Source organism: Puntigrus tetrazona, chromosome 13 (genome assembly GCF_018831695.1).
Source record: "Puntigrus tetrazona isolate hp1 chromosome 13, ASM1883169v1, whole genome shotgun sequence".
In the NCBI taxonomy this organism is placed as follows: Eukaryota; Metazoa; Chordata; class Actinopteri; order Cypriniformes; family Cyprinidae; genus Puntigrus; species Puntigrus tetrazona.
Window position 1 is genome coordinate 14,433,764 of NC_056711.1, and position 20,888 is coordinate 14,454,651.

The 20,888-nt window shown below is 38.6% G+C and overlaps 1 protein-coding gene across 3 annotated transcripts in view; it reads right to left on the reverse strand.

Moving 5' to 3' along the window:
- The window catches only part of syne2b (spectrin repeat containing, nuclear envelope 2b), an 89,381-nt gene that overhangs the window by 40,105 nt on the left and 28,388 nt on the right, over positions 1 to 20,888 (reverse strand). For all 3 annotated transcript variants that reach the window (XM_043255315.1, XM_043255313.1, XM_043255312.1), the window contains exons 54-78: positions 20,615 to 20,753; positions 20,311 to 20,484; positions 20,162 to 20,236; positions 15,916 to 20,061; positions 15,156 to 15,320; positions 14,843 to 14,998; positions 14,378 to 14,649; positions 11,802 to 13,863; positions 11,341 to 11,675; positions 10,978 to 11,122; positions 10,622 to 10,822; positions 10,269 to 10,528; positions 9,696 to 9,855; positions 6,488 to 6,643; positions 5,642 to 5,782; positions 5,173 to 5,355; positions 4,854 to 4,991; positions 4,521 to 4,706; positions 4,154 to 4,258; positions 3,746 to 3,892; positions 3,533 to 3,664; positions 3,304 to 3,450; positions 2,315 to 2,476; positions 1,550 to 1,621; positions 1,187 to 1,285 (exon numbers count right to left, since the gene is read on the reverse strand). In XM_043255315.1, coding sequence (XP_043111250.1) covers positions 1,187 to 1,285; positions 1,550 to 1,621; positions 2,315 to 2,476; positions 3,304 to 3,450; positions 3,533 to 3,664; positions 3,746 to 3,892; positions 4,154 to 4,258; positions 4,521 to 4,706; positions 4,854 to 4,991; positions 5,173 to 5,355; positions 5,642 to 5,782; positions 6,488 to 6,643; positions 9,696 to 9,855; positions 10,269 to 10,528; positions 10,622 to 10,822; positions 10,978 to 11,122; positions 11,341 to 11,675; positions 11,802 to 13,863; positions 14,378 to 14,649; positions 14,843 to 14,998; positions 15,156 to 15,320; positions 15,916 to 20,061; positions 20,162 to 20,236; positions 20,311 to 20,484; positions 20,615 to 20,753 — 9,958 coding nt within the window. The remainder of the gene's footprint in view (positions 1 to 1,186; positions 1,286 to 1,549; positions 1,622 to 2,314; positions 2,477 to 3,303; positions 3,451 to 3,532; positions 3,665 to 3,745; positions 3,893 to 4,153; positions 4,259 to 4,520; positions 4,707 to 4,853; positions 4,992 to 5,172; positions 5,356 to 5,641; positions 5,783 to 6,487; positions 6,644 to 9,695; positions 9,856 to 10,268; positions 10,529 to 10,621; positions 10,823 to 10,977; positions 11,123 to 11,340; positions 11,676 to 11,801; positions 13,864 to 14,377; positions 14,650 to 14,842; positions 14,999 to 15,155; positions 15,321 to 15,915; positions 20,062 to 20,161; positions 20,237 to 20,310; positions 20,485 to 20,614; positions 20,754 to 20,888) is intronic.

Here is a 20,888-nt window from a genome sequence, read left to right on the forward strand (position 1 = left end):
GTCAAGGAAAGGATACCATGCAATGAACAAATACACTGATTTTTCTGCTTTGTTGGACATTTAGTGCAATAATTACACTTAAATGTGGAAAATACTAACAATTTAAAGGTAATGAGTAGTAGATGTGTCCAAAATATTGCCTGGTAGTGTATAAGGATATTTGTAAATAACTGTGCGGTGAATAAAAAAATAATGGTTTTAATCGATAAGGTGCGGTCATATTTATCATTGCTCTGAGAAATTGTGCCGGGGAAATTTGAAAAACTGATTTGCTTAAAAAACAAATTTCCTTAATGTTAGAGAGGAATTTGACGTCAGGTTCAGATTTAGTGAACTTTTGTTATTTGTTACACCGACCAATAGCAAACCTCTTGGTTAGGCAGTAACTCATGTGTTGCCAGAGATTTATAGCATTGCAGAAGAGCAAAAAAACAAAACAAAAAAAAAAAAAAACACAATGAGCTGCTCATTCTGACAGTGTCTCTCCAGACACTTTTTAATAACAATACTTCAATACTATAAACAGACGAGAAGAATTCATCTGTTTAGAAAGCATATTTTTAGGGTTGGTTTCTTTGCTAGCTAGCAGAACAATTTATTTTGCAGAATTCAGTTGAGCAACAGTAAGTGTGAAAGCACCTTTATACTGTAGTTGATTATAATTCGATACAATTTTGTTGTGCAACACCGCACATGTCCAGTAAAGACACGGTATAACATGTAAACATCGATATTATGGAAAGAGACTAAAATTCGAAATGCTCTTTGGTAATGTTCTCTCTCTAGATCTGCAGAATATCCTGACAGAATTAATCCACATAATAAACCTTAAAAAAGAAAATCATGAACTCCTCAAGAAGTTGCTTTCTTAGTCCTTTCATACAAGGATTTGTTTGATTTATATAAAACTATTTAGCTTAATTTTACCCATGTTTCATTATTGTGAACTCAGTTGTGATCTATTTGAAGAGATTCACACATCACTCATCAGTTAGTTTTTTTACACATCTGCCATGTAAATGCACTGAAGAGTTCTAGCTCTAGAAACATCTACATCTAGGCATTGTAGAGGTGGGGGTTAAGACATGGAGGTTCTGCAGGGAAAGAACTACAACTAGGAGACCAAACACCTCTGCTGGCCTCTGGAAGGGGACGTGGAGATTTCTGTAACAGAGGTATTGGTTACCATGTCTGCAGGGAGAGACTGGCTTTCCACTGTGGCATCTGCTTCAGATGAAGCTTCTGACGCACCTGTTCCCGAGGCCACAGAGGTATCTACTTCTACCTGCAAACACAGGGAAAAAGAGCACACTCTATTTACTCTCATATGATACTGTATTTTTATTTTTTTTTTCAGTTCCAAAAGACTATAAAATCTTAAAAACCTTTTAAGTGGTCTGGAGTTTTAAGTGGCCACTTAGCAGTTTTTAAAAAAACAAACTTTTTTAGAGGTTGCACGGCAGCAATAGTCTAGGCCCTGAATACACTACACATACACATTAATCTGATCAAATAAAGACTGGCCATTACTGTAGAGGTCTAATGTTACCTGTGAGTCTGCTGCTTCTGCTTGCTCCAAAATGTGTTCTGTAGAAGAAACCACATCTGCGGAAAGTGTTTCCTGCAAAAAATACAAACAGACAAACAAAAAAATACACATGACATTGGTTATTTAAATACAGAACACAGTGTAGTATTAAACTGAGTTTGCAAAACAAATTTGTAAAAGCAGTATGTTGTGTATTATTATATTATTTGTCCATAGACAAATAGACAACAGTTCTCTATATTGTGTCTATGAACACGTCTGATAGATGAATCATGGTATCGTACAGCACATGGTATTGTTAAATAATACAGATTTAAATTTAATCTCTGTAAATAAATATAATACATTTTAGACAAATATCGATTTGCATTATGTTTAAAATTATGCATCATGTGCCACTTTTGCAAATGGAGATATTAAATACCACCTCAACGAAAGAATGAAGTCATATTGCCCCCTAGAGGACGAGGAATAACACGCATATCATCATCTAATCAAACTGAACTGTGGTCAGAAAATTAAAATCTCAATTATCTTCCGGTTAAACAGAAAGAAAGATACAAAAAGCAGAATCTGGAAGAAGAAGAAACAAGGACTTAGTAAAGATGAAGAGGCAGATGATAAATGTAGTAAAGCACACAGGATGAAACATCCAGAACAGAGTTAATGGTGGAAAAATTGAACCAAGTGATGGAAAGAATAAGCATGTAGAAATCACAGAGTAAACATCAGGAGGTGTCCAGTCTTTGATTCCCCCTGCATTACCTCTACAGTCATGCTGAAGGAAGCCTCAGAATTCAGAGAGGTGGGTGATCTTCCTCTTGATTGTTCATCCTCATTTTTTATACAATCTTCATAGTCTTCATCAGAAGCATCTTCCTCTCCATCTCCTGGATCATCACAGAGCTCCTCTTTCTCTGGCTCCTGCTGTCCCATCACATCAGAGACACACACATGCACAGCAGCAGACACGAACACAACCATGCAACAACACATAGCATCAGCTGCAGTGATGGAGGTTTCCGCAGACAGACAGACAGCAGACATGTCAGGTGCTGCAGTTAATGTTATTAACTTCACAATTAATAAGGAATTATGCTAATCCTGTGTTACAATTTTTCAGGGTGAACACCATCAAGTGTGTGAAGCTAGCAGAACTATAGCTTTAGAATTTTGCTGAAATGCTAACAATCTGTATTTTAGTTCTTGTTTAAGAATATAAACCATTACGAGCAAGTGACGATATACAATGACAATGTTTTTACAAATACATTTGTAAAAACAAAATGGTACAAATACTGTTCTTCTGTACTTTTTCAAAGAAAAAATCACCAAAAACAATTTAGTAGCACTAGTAGCATAAATATACATTTTAAATACATAAAAACAGTGTTATTTAATATTTTAAATGTTAAAAAAAATATAGCTTTGGCTTTCTAATCATATGGACACATACATGTCCAGACTATCTTTTTAGTTTTTTGACATTTTTTGCCTTTATTATGACAGGAGAAATCAGAACGATCAGAAAGCTAAGTTGGAGAGAAATAGCAGTCAGTATCAGAAAAGGTTCTCGAGTCAGGATTCGAACACAGGACACCAATAGTGCCAAGGCTTTTTTATAAATACAATTATGCTTTGAAACAACTGTTTTATGAAAGCAATAAAAAACAATGTATGCTGTGCCCAACAAAGCCCTTAAGCCATAACTATATAATGCACCTTATATATAACTTATTTGTTAATTCTCATACCTGTGTTTCTGTGAGGGTGTGGCTGCTTCTGTCACAGACCCAGTTGAGTCTCTGCTCCGGTGTGGACTGCTCCACCGTCATCAGTGTTGCTCCAGACTTTTTCAAGATATCCTCCTCCACGTGCACAATCTGAATCTGACCACTCTCCTACACACACATATTATAATATCAATATGTATTCGCTGCCTCTAGGTCAACATAGTTCTAAAATAACAATATTTAGTCAAACCTGTGTGTCTTCCTCAGTGATTGTGGGTGGGACACTGAGGGTTGGGACAGTGAGGGGCGGAGCATTGAGGGGTGTGACACAAACAGGTGGGACAGATGTTTCCTGTACCTCAACTGAGTATTCTAGCGCCAGCTGAGAGGAGACAAACATAATACTGAGCATTGTGTGACTTGTGTTTGTATGTTTATGTGAGCATACAGTATATATGTATACCTGTTCAAGTTCCAGCAGTTGTTTCTGCAGAAGTTCTGCTTTTTTTAACACTAGGAGTGTGTTTTCAGCATTGTCAGGAAGACCATCTTTACAGTTCTGAATCTCAGTTACTGTTCTTTTCATCAGATCAATCCTTTCTTCTGTTACCTGCAAACACACACACAACCCAACAATCAGGATCTTAAAGTGCCCCTATTATGGGTTTTTGAAAATTAACTTTCACATAGTGTGTAACATTATATTAAGTGAATGAAAACACCATGCAAAGTTTTAAATCTGAAAGTGTACTGTGTATAAAGTTACTATCTCTATGTAGAAAGAGTCAACTCTGAATCATTCAAACTATTAATTACCACACCATTTCGTCAAATGAAACATTTGCATATTCCCCATCCACTTGTCTTTTACCTTGAGACTGTCCTGACTGATGTCTTCTTTGGTGGTGAGAGTAGATTTGATTTTGGCCACATCTTTCTCCATGGCTTTTACCTCCGACTCAATGGCATCCACTTCCTTAAAAACACAACACCATGCAAACAGATGAAATTTACACATGAAATTTAGTTTACTGTTTTACAGATAACACAGCTCTGCATTTTTTATGCACTAAACTACAGTTTATCTAACCTCCCTCTAGGGAATATTACATACTGTAAAATAAAACACACACACACATAAATGTGTATTATAAAAGTAATTATTATAAGCATTATATAAAAACAATACAAGTCTATAATATATAGTCATTTATCTTATTAGATGCTGTTATGCTCACTGCTGCTGCATGCTCCAGCTGAGAGAGAGGCCCCAGCAGGTTATGCTGCATGTCTGCCACACGCCGATCAGCATTTGAGAGCTGCTCCTCTAATGGACTGACATCAAACACACTTCCCATCTCTGTCAGCACACTGCCGAAACCCTGCAGGGTCCGTCTCATCTGAGCAGAATCATCCAGAACCATCTAAAACACAAAAACAATAAAGGCTTTTAGACTAAGACGCAAAAGATCTGGGCCAGTAACCGAATACTAAGTTTAAAACCAACAATGGGATGATGCAGGTTTCTTCAGCAATCAGCTAAATGATATTGAGGTTTCTGAGAATAATACCTGCAGGGCATTCACATGACTGTCCAGGCATCTGGCAGTGGTGTATGTGCAGGGTGTCGTAAGCCAAGACTGAGCCTCTAAGATCCAGCTCTGTGACCCCTTCACCATCTCCTCATGCTCCTGCAGCCAGTCACGGAACTACATGGAGAAAGTTTTGATAACACACTTTAGATAACACACAACTGAAGTCATATATTACTTAGCATCCACTGAAACTCTGGTTTTCTCTATAATGGTTAGCTTATTTGCTCAAATTTAGATTAACCGTTCCTTAAATATTAAAGTACAGCAAAGTATCATGGAAATCTGAGCAGGTGACCTTGCTGAGGAAGGCGGTCCTCTGTTCGGCCTGTTTGGTGAGGCGTGTGTGGGTCTGCTGAGTGTCGGCCAGGTTGTCTAATAACAAACGGGTCTCATCTGGATGCATTTCACTCACATCCTGTAGCTCCACCTCGACTGATGTCAGACGAGTATGTAAACCATCCAACTCATCCCACACTCTCTGCAAAGGAACAATAAAACATATAATAAATAAATCTTCCATTACTTTTTTTCATCTGTGTCTAGACTTCACAGTAGAGTAAAAACTAATTTAAAACATCTAAAGCATTTTCAAAGAGTTACGGGCTATAAACAAAGGCAGGTTTTGAGCTTTCCCTGAAACTAACTGTAGCATTATGTCTGCTACACTGTCACTGGTTAATATGGGCACCAATAGTAAGACACTGTATATTTACGATACAAAATGCATGAAACAAGTCTTAGATTGAACTAAACTTATGTCTGACCTTCTGTGTGCTTTCAGCTTCAGTAAAGTTCAGGCTCTTCTGTTCTAACCAGCTCTGAACTGATCCCAGACCTGCTTTAATCTCAGAGATTTTAGCACCCAGCCTGTGAAGTGGGCCACTTTTCTCCACAGCTGTCTTCACCTGTGAATGAGCAAGTGAGTGAATGAGTGAAATGGACATAAAACAGACAAATTGTTAATTAAAATAAACAGAATTACTCATATTACTTTTAAAAAGCACTAAACACACAGACATATTGAGTGTCTATTAGACAAAACTGTAGTAACAAGAACTGCAAGAGCTCCAGATCTTAATTAACGAACCCACAGGGACTACCTAACTACTCTCACATGTTTGCGTGTGTGTGTTAAGTGTGTGTTTGGATGATGCAACACCTTTTACACCTGTGAATGAGTGTGTGTGTCTGTGTGTTAGAGTGTGTGTTTGGATGATGCAACACCTCTTACACCTGTGATGAGTGTGTGTGTGTGTCTGTGTGTGTGTGTGTATGTTGCGTAAGTGTCTCTGATGCAGGGATCTACCCGTTTGTGAGTGAGATGTGCTCCGCTCTTAATTCATTAAAGATAAGATAAAACAGCAGTGAGTGTGATGTTTAAATGAAGAACATTTAATTGTATTTGAATTTAATAAAGGCCCAGATTACTTTAAATTCTGTCAATGCTCAAAAACTTTGACATTTGTGAAATATTAAAATAAAATAAGAATTAAAATAAGAAACATTTAGATAAATGTTGCTCATAACTGAAAGGATGGATGTTTGGAAGAATGTAGAATCTGGGTGCTGAAATTAAATAAGCTGGGAACTATTCAAAGAATACATCAAACCTGTTCCTCCACTTCCTGTAATGACTGTGAGACTTCTTGTAATAGTCCGTCTATCTCCTCTGGAATTGATGTATTTTTGTCAGAGTACATCATCTTCAAGCTTTCTGAAATACGCTGCAGAACGGCCTTCTGGGTACACAGCTGTGAGTGAACCTCCTGTTTAGCAAAAAGCGACATTACTCATCAATTAGGCTACTTTAGAAGTGAGCACATCTATGGACTGCACAAATAACAATTTTCCATTTTATCCATTTAATTTTTAAAGTATGTCTTGGTATAACGTTTTTTTTTCCCCAAATCAAAGCTCATCGAAAGTGCCATAAACAAGAACAGCAAATATGACCGGTTCCCCACATTATACAAGCATGGATAATTTGCAGGGCAGTGAGTACAGAGAAAGAGACCTTCCCTGAAATTCAATGTTGTTTGTGGTCACAACATAACCATATTTATTACAGAGAGATATAAGTTAATTTATGGCAGTGGGAATTAGTGAATTAGGGCCCCAGGCAAATATATGATTGGGGTCCTATACATTTGCACACATTTACCCAGATCAACCCTTGAGGTTCCTTTTTTGTTACTGCTGTACAATGGTGCTCCATAGTTGTGTTCAGCGTTTCTACATTTTTCATGTTATAATTATAATTAATATTATTTCATTTACATTTATTCATTTAGCAGACACTTTAATTCTTTCGTGTAGACCCCAAAACAGTTACCATTGAGCAGACGCAGATAGAGAAAAGTGTGCACAGTGGGAAAGAGAACTTGCATTTGTGGGGCAACTTCAGTATCATATTTTCACTCAAAAGAAAGAAAGGGTAATAAAAAGTAATAAACGCCCTAAACGCAAACCGCTCTCTATACAAAAAGCATTTTAGGATGTCCTTGGCTTTTGGGGGGCCCATGGCAGTCGTCTATCTTTGCCTAATGTGTAAGTCCGTCCCTGTTTTATGGTGTCCCGGACAAATAGTGTAAAAAAAAATATTTATGTATGATAAGATCAAATTTAGGGTCTAAAAATACATATATTTTTTAAAGACAGTTTCAAATGACTAAAAAACATTATTCTATTAGAGTTGAATTCAAATAATTGAAAAATGAAAAAAAAAACAAAAAAAAAACAAAAAAAACAATAGCACTTCTTTTCAGACACTTCCATTTTTCTATCATGCCAAATATCAGCAGATATTTACCAATTAAAGTTTTACTTTACTAAAAATAGGTTACAGGTTATTTCTGTTTTGAGTTTCTACTGGATACAAATTATCAAAAAGGTATAAAAGAAGATAACACTTACATTTACTGGTACACCAGAAAGCAAATGGAAGCGATGCACAATGTGATATTTATATATTTACGTAATATTCAAGGCAAATCAGTCTTTCATATAGCACTAGTCTTGCTGGTTGACCCATTCGCTGATGATGCTCTTACTCCCTCAAGCTTTAAGATAACAGAACCAGAACAATCCGCTCCAAAAGCTCTCTCAATCTCTCTCAACGCTTTTCACCTCTCCAGTTAGTGAGATAAAGCTTCTAGCCCCTATTTATATTATAATGAGTCATTTAAGATGGGAAGAAAAGCAGCATAAACAAGATCCCAAAATTACTGAAAACCCAGAGGGATTCAGAGTCAGAATGGACCATGCATTAGAGAGAGTGAAAGAAAGATTATCTATTCAGATCACACTGTTTGGAAGCAGTTATTAACAGTTATGACTTCTGCTATTAAGAAACATTTAGATAACATTCATAATATTTTATGCTCATTCTTAGCCATTCTGCTTTACAGCTTTAGCATTTTGGCAATATAATATTACTGAAAGGAGGATTATGTGTGTGTGTATTTGCATGTGTGTGTGAATGTGAGTGTGAGAGAGTGAGAGAGAAAGAGAGAGCATTAGCTGACATCATTACTGGTGCTTGGATCAGACCTGGAGGATCCACTTACAGGTGTGTGTGCTTAGGGGGTACTGATTCGCAAGTGTGTGTTTGTGAGAGTGAATGAGAAAAAGAGAGAAAGTGTGTGTGTGTGTGTATCTCAGACAGTGAAAAGAAATTGTGTGGGAATGTTGGACATGACTCAGCTATTTAACTAGAATACTAACACAGAGCCCTCTCATCTGTGTCTGTGTCTGTGTGTATCAAAGAGGTAATGAGAGAAAAACTGCATAATCTACAACAGTCTGTGTGTTTGAGAGAGACTGTTTAAAAGTCTTTGAATCTTTGAGTGTGTGTGTGTGTTTGAACGGATTGGATGGAACAGCCTATTCAGTACAATAAACTGTTACACAGCGTTCTAAATAGACATAAAGAGCGAGCAAATAAAAGCTTGCCTTAACAAGCGACAGTCGTGGTAAGCTATAAATTATTTTTTTAGATTTTGTTAATTGCTTGGTTTCCATTTGTACAAATTGCATGTCACTTGTAAGAGCCTGGTTGGGACAACCAATACTGAATAATAAAACAGACTAAACAGAACTTTATTTCAGTACCCACAGTATCTTGGCTGCTCAGAAGGAAACCTTGCAGGATCTGTCTATTTGTGTTTAAACATTTTTTAAAATTAAACAATTAATTAGTGAAATATAATTTCAGCATGCATATGTACTCTTCAATGTGCATTTGCTTTGCTTTTCCAGTAAGATCAGATCTGTAAAGTCATAGGCACACTGAATCTGGCAGTCTATTCTTATGAAAATCCTATCTAAACTACAAAAAATCAATCAAACTAGGAAACCCTAATTAATTCAGATTTGTGAAAAACATAAGTAAAAAAACCTACACAATATTTAATCAAATGTTTAACAATTAAAAAACCTACACTGATTTAAAAGTGATGATTTGTAACGCCTAAAGAAAAATGTTATCAATTATTTAGTCAACATGTTACTCCCCAACATAAAAAGGTAGAGGATTATTCATGGGTGAGAGGTATTATTCATACAGTCCATCATGCAGAGTAAGGGCAGAGAAAATGACTGGCTGCATTTAGGGACAAACAGAACATTGTGTCAATGGCAAACTCCTCCTCCCTTCATCTGCATCTCAGCTTTAGTAGTTCTCAGGCTAGTGCAATAGATTTTCTTACTGTAACAAATTTTGCCTTTGCAAAGTTAGAATCCAATTGATTAGCATCATCTAAAGAACATAAAGTGGATAAAAATACAGCTTAAATGCATGATACAAGACAAGTAACAAACCTGTAGTTGCTTCTTGCTGGGCTCGTTCTCCAGCACAGCGAGGAGAGAGACAGCAGATTCCAGCCATTCTCTGACTCCCTCCAGCTGCTCCTGCACGCGTCCCCTCTCCTCTACCTCTGTTTTTACTGCTCTCAAACCCTGAGAGCTCCGTTCCTTTAGACTGCAGGACATACAAGTTAAAAGACACTCAGTCCAAATCCAAATTGCAAAATGGATGAAAAGAAGGCAAAAAAAACCAAACTGATAAACGTCCCAGAATCAGTAGTTTCTCTTTCAACAAAATAAACTTTCATGTATGTAAATGTAAATATTATCCAGATATTTAGCCTGTTTTTTGGTATCATGGTGTTAAGTATGTATGTGTTCATTCAGCCTCTCTAGTATAGAACGGCATTTTATGTTGACCTACATTAGTTTGAAAGCCCACTGGTTTGGAATTAATGTGTGGACCACAGGGATTTATTAAGTAAAAGACATTCACAATTCAAGAAAACTATGATTTAAAATAACCTAAACAGGAAGAAAGAAAAGAAAACTGAAAAAAGGCAATTAATAACTGAGTAGATGCCTGACCTATGGTAATGCTCTTGCAGGGCTTGAAGCTCCTGGCACAGCTCAATTGGTGGGGCCTGTTCCAGGTGGGGGGGGACACCAAGCAACCTTGCAGCTCTTAATTCCAGAGCGGAGAGAGCTCGGTGTTCACAATCCAGTCTGTCCTGGTACTGGGACCAGAATAGCAGTAGTTCCTGTAGCTCATCACCAGTCAGATTTTCTCTGCTGCTGTCTGGAAGTTCGGCATCCACCTGCTCCAACACAGCTGTTGCCTGTTCCACCTGCAGAATGACAGCAAAGAAAAGGTAGCTCATTTCTACTTATCTGCACAACAATTTGTCACAGTGTAATGTGGTTTTCGTCATGGCACTTACACTCCTTGTGACACTGCTCCATTCTACTTCCATTTGTTCTGAGCGTGTCTGAAGGTCACTGCCACAGCGCTGCAGTCTCGCCACCTGACCCCAGATAGCGCTCACAGCGTCCTCCCTGTTGGCTCTGCACCCATATAGTGAACACCACTCTTTCAGACTCTCCAGTTTTACAGGAAGCAAGGCAACCTCTTCCACTAGAGCCTAAAAATATAAAAAACATGTTTAAATACTAGCCTCAAACCCAAGTATGTAATTGCGTCACATAACCCTAACAGATCTTTAGTTTATAAGTGGAGGTAATGGTAGTCAAACAAATGCTGCTGTTTCTAAAGGAAAGACTTTTATTTTGACATTACCTTGAGTTTTTGTTGCTGGTCTTTGCAGTCTTTATGCGAAGTAATTTTTTTGGAAGCACACTGTGAAAGTAATGTTTCTAAGTCTCTCACTTGCTGGCATAGCTCCTCGTAGCACTTGAGGGAATGTTTCTGGCACTCAACACACCTTGTATTGGACAAGAAATTAGTTAATTTTGACAAGGGGTATTTGTAATTTGATGACAAGATATGATAATGTTTCATAAAAAACTGAGATTTGACAAGCATACTAAGTGTATTGTAGTTAACATCAGGTTAGGTTACATTAGGTTTGGTAGTGATTATGACCATTGACACTTAGGAAAAGTTCTTATGCAGTATAAGGTTTCATAATACATTATGTACCTTTTTAAAGATTCTACATTAATTTCAGCCTGGGCTTTAAGGGTCGATATCTTGACCAGGAGCTCGCCTAGGACCTCTGTATGTAGAAATTCAATCTGCTGTGGCTTGAAGCAGGGATGTTGTGGTGTTTGAGCTTGAAGCTGTGAAACATGTGACTGGAACTCTGTGTCTAGAGTCAATAAAGCATGTTGTGCATCTTTTAGTCTTTCTGAGCAGCTTCTTGAAGAGCAGATTGAGGGAAGGAGGGCCAGCGTGCCTCTATGAAGGAACCGAATGGTATCAGTCACTGCTTTGGTGTAGTTCCTCAACAGTTGTTTAGCTTTAGTTAGGCTCACCTGAAAAGACAGCAGAACTCTACCTTGATTTTATCTGTTTAAATGTTTCTGTACATTATGTTTCTAAACATTTGCAAATTAATATTTCAGTGATACTGTGTGTCAAAGATAAAACTGTAAACTCACCATTCGTTGATCACACTTTTCCAAAACCATATCCTTCAAGCAAGTAAGTTGTCCAGAGTCCTGAGGAGGTTGAGCTCCAGTCTTATTTTCAAGAAACTCAAGTACTCGCATTCTAGATTCGATATTCCTTCTGAGTACAAGGCACTTTCTTAGTTGTTTTTCAATCACTGCCTCTTTTGGTTCCATACTAAAAGGCTTTTCTAGCTGCTCATTAGTGTCTTTGAGGAATTGCTGAAGTGCTCTTCTTTCTGATGGATAATGAATATGTTTTAGCAGATCCCATTCCAATATCTGAAGATTATTGTTCACTGCCATTTCTGAGGTTTTGAGACTTTCCAGGATTTGTTTGAGCCTTGTTTGTTCTGCAGAGAGCTGAGATGGATATAGATCTGCTATGATTTCATGCAGTTCATCTATTGTTTCCTCACACAAAAGTTTTACTAAAGAGATTTGGATCAGAAGGGCCTGACAGGCTCTGTAGCGTTCCTCTTTGTTGATGCTCTCATCTTTGGTCCTTGGGATCTGAGCTTCCATTTCTTTCTTGACATTTTCAACACACTGACTGAGGCTCAAGTATCTTTCATGAGCTTGTGATTTGAGATCCAAATCAATCATTTTGTGGTACAGTTCAGTAATAATGCATAACAGCTCTCTTCTCTTGTCCTCTGAACAAGGACTGACTTGCTCAACCTGAGATTTTCGCTCCACAAGCATCTGTTTGAAGGGTTCAATGACAGAGAGGGAATCCTTGGTTACAGGAAACCTGTGTCTTTTTACATCAACTAACATTTGTCTCAGGCTGTTCTCGAGAGACAACACCTTCCTCTGAGAGAATTCTTGACTCTGTATGACATCCATAACTTTTTGGCAACATGCTTTTTCATAGATAACAATACCCTTGATGTCCTCTTGAAGACTTGTGAGTTTCTCACAGAGTTTAGTACTCTCTGTAACACTTAGTTCGGATGCAATGTCTCTGCTTTTCATCAGAAGGGCTTCTGTGACGGCGGATTGCTTTTCTGCCTCTCCAAGAGTGTCCTGGATCTGCCTCAACCTGCGATCTAGGTCTGCCACACTCAAACTTTGATAATCTTCTCTCCTCAAAGCTTCTCTCTGCAAATGTCCAACCACCCAGGAATCAACATCTGCTATCTGCTCTGACATCTTCTCCCGGGTCTGAAGTCCTGACTCCATCTCACGAACTGCCTCAGCCAGTTTTCCTGCAGTTGATTTGGACAAATTCTCTAGGACCGTCAAGGATGAGGTTACCATCGAAACGTCAGCCTCATCTAGGTCACAAATCAGCTCAGTGACTTCCTCAACCAAAGACTTCAACTGGGTTTGCTTTGAGTTCATCTCAGACTGTAGTTTCTTTAAATCTTTAATCTGTCTATGGACTTCTTCTGGAAGCAATGACACCTTTTTCTGCCGTCCTTTGACATCACATTCTGTCTGCTTGGCCCAAGCGAGAGCATCTGTCATCACCTTAACAATTTTACTTAATGTTGTGTTACTGCTGCTAGGGGTTGAAGCTGCTAAGTGTTCACCCATTCGATCCAGTTGATCTTTTATATGTTGAAGATCCTGCTCTATGCTGGATATCTCTGCATTGAATTGCAATTCCTGGGCAAGTACCTCAGAGGTCTGTTGAAGGTAGAGGTGCTGCTGATGAGTGGAAGTGAGATCTGCATTTAAATTCATAATTTCTTGAGCTTTCTTGCTGTCCCATAAAACTGGTGACGATTTCGATACATCCAAGGTCTTCTGAATGTTCTCGAGCTGGTGTTTTAAGCCAGTGACCTCTTGAGTAAGGTTGCTGCTTTCTTTAGCATAAGCATTAACCATATAAAGAGCAATCTCTGCATCTTTCTCCAGCATCCTCCACTGACTTTGCAAATTGTTTTGTTGTATTTCCGCTGCTTGTCTCTCAGGCACACTGAGGTGGGGGGACAGTTTTGCATGAGTCTGAATTAACTCACCAAGAGCTATCCTTTCCTGCTCCATATTTCTTAAGAAAGAGCGGAGCCTTTCCTCCTCATCAAAACTGCTCACAGCTGGAGAGCTAGAGATACAAAAGATACATTTATGGGCTTTTACATTCTCTTACATGCTACAAGATATTTAGTGTAGGGTTGACCAAAATGTGTTTTTCAGGGCAGATGCTGATTATAAGAGTAACAAGGGCTCTGACAAAAAACTTGATTTAAATGGTTTTGGTAAAGATTTATTTTTTAGTTGTTGTAATGAGACAGGAAGTAGAGTGGGATGTTGTTTAATATTTATTTGTGAAAAATACCTTATCTTCTAAAGTATAAATAGGTGTATTTTACACATACATTTTTAAAAATCCATTTTCAAGTGATTTAAAATTTCTTAAATATGAATTAAAATAAATATTGTATCGGCCTAATATCAGCTATTGGCCCCTCTACTATCCAAGATATTGGCATTGGCCTTCAAAAACCCATATGAGTCAACCACTACTGATAACTATAAAAATGCTTAATATCGTGCCAATAAGCTCAGTGTTTATTATGATAAGTACAGAAACAACTTGTTTAGTAGTAAATACGTACAATTTCAATGCCACACGCTCAATTTTGAGTCTTTCCAGGACAGCTTTGACCTTCTGGGTCTGTCTGTTGAAATCTGCAACCATCTGTAGTTGAGCTTCTTTAGAGTGAACAGAGCTTGCAGCATCCCACAAAGCTGCACTCCACTGGGCACTCAGCTGTTGCATACCCTCAGGGTCATGAACTGTGCCATCAGTGCCACTTCCAATGTCTCCATTAGTCTGGTCTTGCCTAGACAGCATAGATACCTGTCTCTGGGCACACCTTCTACATTCCTAAAATAACATAACAATACAAGTACTAAATGTGCTCACCTCGAAACTTAAATAAGGATTCCAATTAAAATGATTATTTGAAAAATCAGCAACACTTTTTTTTCATATTAAACAGACAAGAAGACATAGAAGAATAAGTAAAACGTAAAGTGTAAGTTCATCACAGACTGATGTTTTTATTGCGTTAACCCACCTCAGCCTCCTCTAATTGTTTGGCCATGTCTTTGGGGTTCAGAGCAGCTGGGCAAGTGCGAAGGTCCAGTAAATGAAACACTAGCCTTTTTAACCGAGCTTCAAGATCAGTGCTGGAAGTGTCAAGAAGTTTCCTTGTACTTTTATGAGGTATACCCTAAAAAAATATAAGCTTTTTTTAAAGAACAGTTGACACAGTACTGTTCGTATAATTTCTGTTTATGTTTATTGTAAACCTATGTCTTGACACGGTTTAAATCACTTTCAGTATTTTAAAATTAATTCTTATAGTGGTTAACACTTTTAAATATTACCTCCATGAGTACACTTTTTAATCCCTTTTCAGTCATTTTTTTTATCTCCATGAAGATATCCTTCATTGTGGGTCCCTCTGGCTCTCTCTCTTCCTCAGCTTGGCTCTCAGTGATTTCGCGCTGGAGACCAGCTTGAGGAGGAACTTCTTTAACTTGATCTTGTGGCTGCAACACATAACAAAATTGCAGAATAAACTATATTTTAATGGCTGAACACTGAAAACTAGCAACTGCAACATCTCATACACAGAATAAAAGATTGTAGACAAATAACCAGGATATTAGAGCAGTTAATGAAGTATTCAAACAAACTCAACCATGCGTATAAACACAAATTAAAACTCAGAAAGCCTTTCTCAACATTCATAGTGCCATAAGGAAGAGGTGATGGAACAGAAAAATTGCCATCTTATGCCCTCTCTGTGAACATGAGAATATAAAAAAGGTAGCCAGAGCCACACCCACATATACAGATATCTCAAATAGCTTCAGGTTTTAATTGAACCTTTATGAGAAGATTGGTTTCATTAGATTTAAAATATCTTGTGTTTGGACTGTTGTGGACAATCGGACCGTTGCAAAAAAATTATTAATTTCACCTTACAAATCAAATATTTTGATATTTTGGCCCTATATTTTATAAGGCCCTAAAACATATCCTGTGTTGAACACTTCCATTACAGTCTACCATGCAGATTCCACACCATCATGCCTCATGCAGGTTTGTTCCTTTTGGTGGAATCATGCACATTAAAATTACCTGCATCTCACTGACGCTCTCCGTCTGACTGATTAAACTTATGGGTTTGGGGACCAAAGTAGAGTCCTTTTCCTCCTCTTGCTGCTGACCAACCAATGACTTTGTATGGGACTCATCTTTATCTTCCTGTTTAGTTATTGCCTCAACATCTGCTTCAAATTCCAGTCTTGCACACATAGAAACCTCATTACATGAACTTATTTCATCACTGATTGTTGGAGTTGACATGAGCTGTGGCTCTTCTGGCAATAATGGAACTTCTATTTGATCTTTCTTTCGCCTGGTTGGTGGAGTTGGAAGGAGTTTCTCAGGTTGACTTTTAAGAGTGGTTGAAACAATCTCAGTTTCTGCTTGGCTGTCTTTTTGCCTCAGATGTGAAGTTGGTTTATGTATGCTTATATCTTCTTTCAGGTTAGAAGCACATGTGACAATTTCTTTCTCAACGCTATCTTTCCTTCTTGTCGGCAGTGTGAGTTTCACAAAGGTCTCTTTCTCTTCTTGGTTTTTGCAAACTGCCACATCACTTTCAACCTGACTAATTTTGCGTCTGACAGGTGGAGTTGGTTTAACAGTGTGTTCCTCCTTGTCTCTATGTTCACTGGTTTGCTGATTATCACTTTTTCCTAACTGAGCACTGTAATATAACGTGTCACTCTCTATCTTATCTTTCCCTCTTTTTGATGGTGGAGTTGGTTGAGGCTCCAGAACAATTGATAATCCTTTATCTTCATCTTTTTCTTTATATGGTCTTTCTGGTGGTGTTGGTTGGGTCTCCAGATCAAGTGATAATCTACTTTCCTCTTTTACTTTACATCGTCTCACTGGTGGTGTGGGTTCATTCTCCAGATTGAGTGATAACTGACTTTCTTCGTTCTCCTTTCGTCGTCTCACTGGTGGTGTGGGTTCGGTCTCCAGATTGAGTGATAACTGACTTTCTTCATTTTCCTTTCGTCGTCTCACTGGTGGTGTGGGTTCGGTCTCCAGATTGAGTGATAATTGACATTCTTCATTCTCCTTTCGTCGTCTCACTGGTGGTGTGGGTTCAGTCTCTAGATTGAGTGATAATTTACTACCTTCTTTCTCCTTTCGTTGTCTCACTGGTGGTGTGGGTTCGGTCTCCAAATTGAGTGATAATTTGCTACCTTCTTTCTCCTTTCGTCGTCTCACTGGTGGTGTGGGTTCGGTTTCTAGATTAAGTGATAATATACTACCTTCTTTCTCCTTTCGTCGTCTCACTGGTGGTGTGGGTTCGGTCTCCAAATTGAGTGATAATTTGCTACCTTCTTTCTCCTTTCGTCGTCTCACTGGTGGTGTGGGTTCTGTTTCCAGATTGAGTGATAATTTGCTACCTTCTTTCTCCTTTCGTCGTCTCACTGGTGGTGTGGGTTCGGTCTCCAGATTGAGCAATAATTGACTTTCTTCATTCTCCTTTCGCCGTCTCACTGGTGGTGTGGGTTCAGTCTCTAGATTAAGTGATAATGTACTATCTTCTTTTTCTTGTGGTGTTCGTTGGTCCTCCAGATCAAGCAATAATGTACTATCTTCTTTTTCTTTACGTCGTCTTGCTGGTGGTGTGGGTTCAGTCTCCAGATTGAGTGATAGTTTACTACCTTCTTTCTCCTTTCGTCTTCTCGCTGGTGGTGTTGGTTGTGTCTCCAGATAAAGTGATAATTTACTACCTTCTTTTTCTTTACATCGTCTCTCTGGTGGTGTGGGTTGTGTCTCTAGATCAAGTGATAATCTTCTGTCTTCTTTTTCTTTACGTTGTCTTGATGGTGGTGTGGGTTGGGACTCTAAATCAAGTGAAAATCTCTTTATTCCTATTTTATCTCTACGTCTTCTGCTTGGTGGGGTGGGAAGAACTTCTCCCTCTATCTGTGATTCAATATCTAATGCTGATCTATCACCTTTACATCGTCTGGTGGGAGGTGTTGGTATGACATCTACCATATCTAATTGGACCTCAGTTTCACCCTCATTTCTTCTTCTGACTGGTGGTGTTGGTTTAGGCTCAGCTTCTATGGATTGCACTTTATCAAGCAATGTCTTTTTTGTCCCTTTCTCCTCAGAGATATTCATGGTATCTCCAGGTTTCTTATCTGATGTTGTTGACAGTTTTACCTGGTTTGACTGGACATTGGTTTCACCCTCCTTGTGTTGCCTGACTGGTGGTTTAAGTGCAGGTTCTCCATCTGGGGATTGGGCTTTATCATCCGATGGAGTCATCTTTATCTCATCTTCCACAATGACAGTGATAACCTCTGTACCTTCAGGTTTCTTCTCTGATGTTGTTGAGATATACACCTTGTCTGACTGGACATCAAACTTATTCTCATTTCTTTGTCTGATTGGTGATGTTGGTTTAGGTTCAGCTTTTATGGAATGTGCTTTTTCATCTGATGAGATCTTGTTTGTCTCTTCTTCTACAATGACATCTGCAGTGTCTATAACTTGTTTTTTCTCTGGTGTCAGTGAGACATTAATTGTTCTAGGTTGTACCTCAATGTCCCAGTCAACCATGAGCTTGATTGGAGCTGTTAGTTCAGGTTCCCTTTTTTTGGATCGTGCTTTACCACCTGATTGGGTCTTTGTTTCTTCTCCCCAAAAGACATCAAAGGCTTCTTCACCTTCAGGTTTCACCTCTGCTGTTAAGACATGCACTTTGTTTGTTTGTTGGACCTCAGTTTCTACCTCATTTTGTTGCTTGATTGGAGGGTTAACTTTAGGATCAACTTCTATGAATTGCATTTTATCACCTGATTGAGTTTTCTCTTCTTCTACAACAAAATGCATGACGTCTCCAACTAGTTTTAGGCTTGCATCAACCAATTCAGACTGTTTGGATGCTTCTAAAGTTTTGATTGTACTGGCTATGGCCTCTGATTCTGTTTTAGCATCAAATTCTGTCTCCATTCTTTCTGACACTGAACATTCTGATCCCTGAATCTGTGTCTCGGTGGGTTCCCTGAAAAGAGTAGCTTCATGAGCATGATGTCTCTGCATTTCCATCCCCTCAGGGAAGTCTAAAATAATATATCGCTGTTGAATTTCACGTGGGCCATTATTTGTAGTCCAGTTGCTCTCTCTGTCAGCAATTGCAGCATTTGGTCCATTGTTCCAAGAAAATGTTCCAATACCTCTGGAAGCAGCATCTTCACTACCTTGTGTTTCAGAAGGTGGAGCCACTGTTGTTTGCATTTGTCTGTTGGTGTCTAAATCGATGAGCTGTGACAGTTCTGCTTCTGCTGCTGAACTAATATCGGAAACATTCACCATACTTGGCTTATTAAGAGAAGATGGGATGCAAACTGGTTCTGTGATTACTTCAGCAGTTTCAGCTTCTGGAGGGGCCAGTGTTTCATGATCTTGTCTTCCCAGTGTCTTCTCATTTAAAACAGCACTATCAGAGCCTTCTCTCACTATAGCAGCAACTGTGGGTGTGTGGGAGTATGAGTCTACACTATCTATGTGCACTTCCATATCTAAAAGGAATTCAGTAACCTTTTTGCCATGCCCTTCACCTTTTCCACAAGGTTGCTCCTGAGAAAGTGAAATATATGAGACCTCTTCCTCTTTATTTGGCTCTGCAGTCACTACTTCATTGTTATCACCCTCTACTCTATCAGCAAAAGATTCTGAACTTACAACTACATCGGAAAATAGGTTTACTTGTCCTTCTGTGCTAAGAATCTCAGTGCTGTGTAATTCCACATCTGTGTCATGTACTGTGGCTTCCAAGCTGTAGACATCTACAGATGAGGAAATGAGGATCTTTTCATCTGCATTCCCATCATTATCAGACTTTGTTTCCAAAGAAATTAAATTCTCACTTTCAGTTTCATTTGCACCATAGCTGCTTGAGGGAGGAGCAGTTTCATATTCTGTTGCTGTTTCAGGTAGCATCTCTGTGGTTAATTGTACAGTTGTTTGGACATCAATCTGTTCAGTGTCATTCTCTAATATTGGTAGTGATTTTCTTGCGGTGGGAATTTCTGAGATTACACATGGAGAGATCTCACTGTCAATGTTTTCAGATGGCTGTACCTTAGCCTGCTGACTGTCATGTGTCATTTCAATGCTCTCCGTGATAAATGAAGAAACAAATTCCAACTGTTTAGATTCCTTTTTTGGTGTCGCAGCAGAAACCTACAAATGGTATTTATCATATATACATAGTGATGCACATACTGGCCAGATACAACAAAAGTATAGAAATATATTTGCAGGTAAATAGGTCAAGTTGTACCTGTAAATCAAGCTGAATGCTTTGAGCTTCGAGTAACAACCTCTGAGCTTCCTGTTTCACGCTCTCCTCCACATTCTGAAACACAGACTCATGTTTTTAAGCTACTACTCATGTGAAGCATCATCCCACAGAAATTGAGTCATACTTACCTTAAGCTCCTGTTTGAGGTCAGTCATGTGAATGTCTGCTTCGTTTAGTGCTTTTGTTCCATCCCTTTCAAGTTTGCCAGCCAAGTCAGGGCCTAAACATTCTCTCAGCAGTTCTCTATGGGACAGTGCTACTTGCAGGGTTTTACGCAGTTTCCCACCTTCCTCAATTGCAGCCTAAGGAGCAAAAATGTTGCATGCTTTAAAGGTAACAGCAACCTTACTCATTCAAAAGGACTAGTATGGTGCAGGTGCAGTGTTTTGTTGTGTACTCACATACTTCATGCAAATTATGATACAAACACACCTGCATGGATGTGGCTGGGCTGCAGGGAGGATTTGCATGTGTCTGGTTCCATGACTGTACATTTTGTAAGGCCTGTCTCACAAACTGCACAGTGCTGTCTGCACAGTCATTTTGCTTTTCCGATAGTTTTGACCGCAGACTGAGGGGAAAAAATATAATGATGATTTTCCAAAAAGCACTGATAAATAAGTATTACACTGTAATATAATGCAACGTTTCACTATAATGCCCAAACATGCTATCAATTGTATTAAACAGAATCCAGATTCAGGAA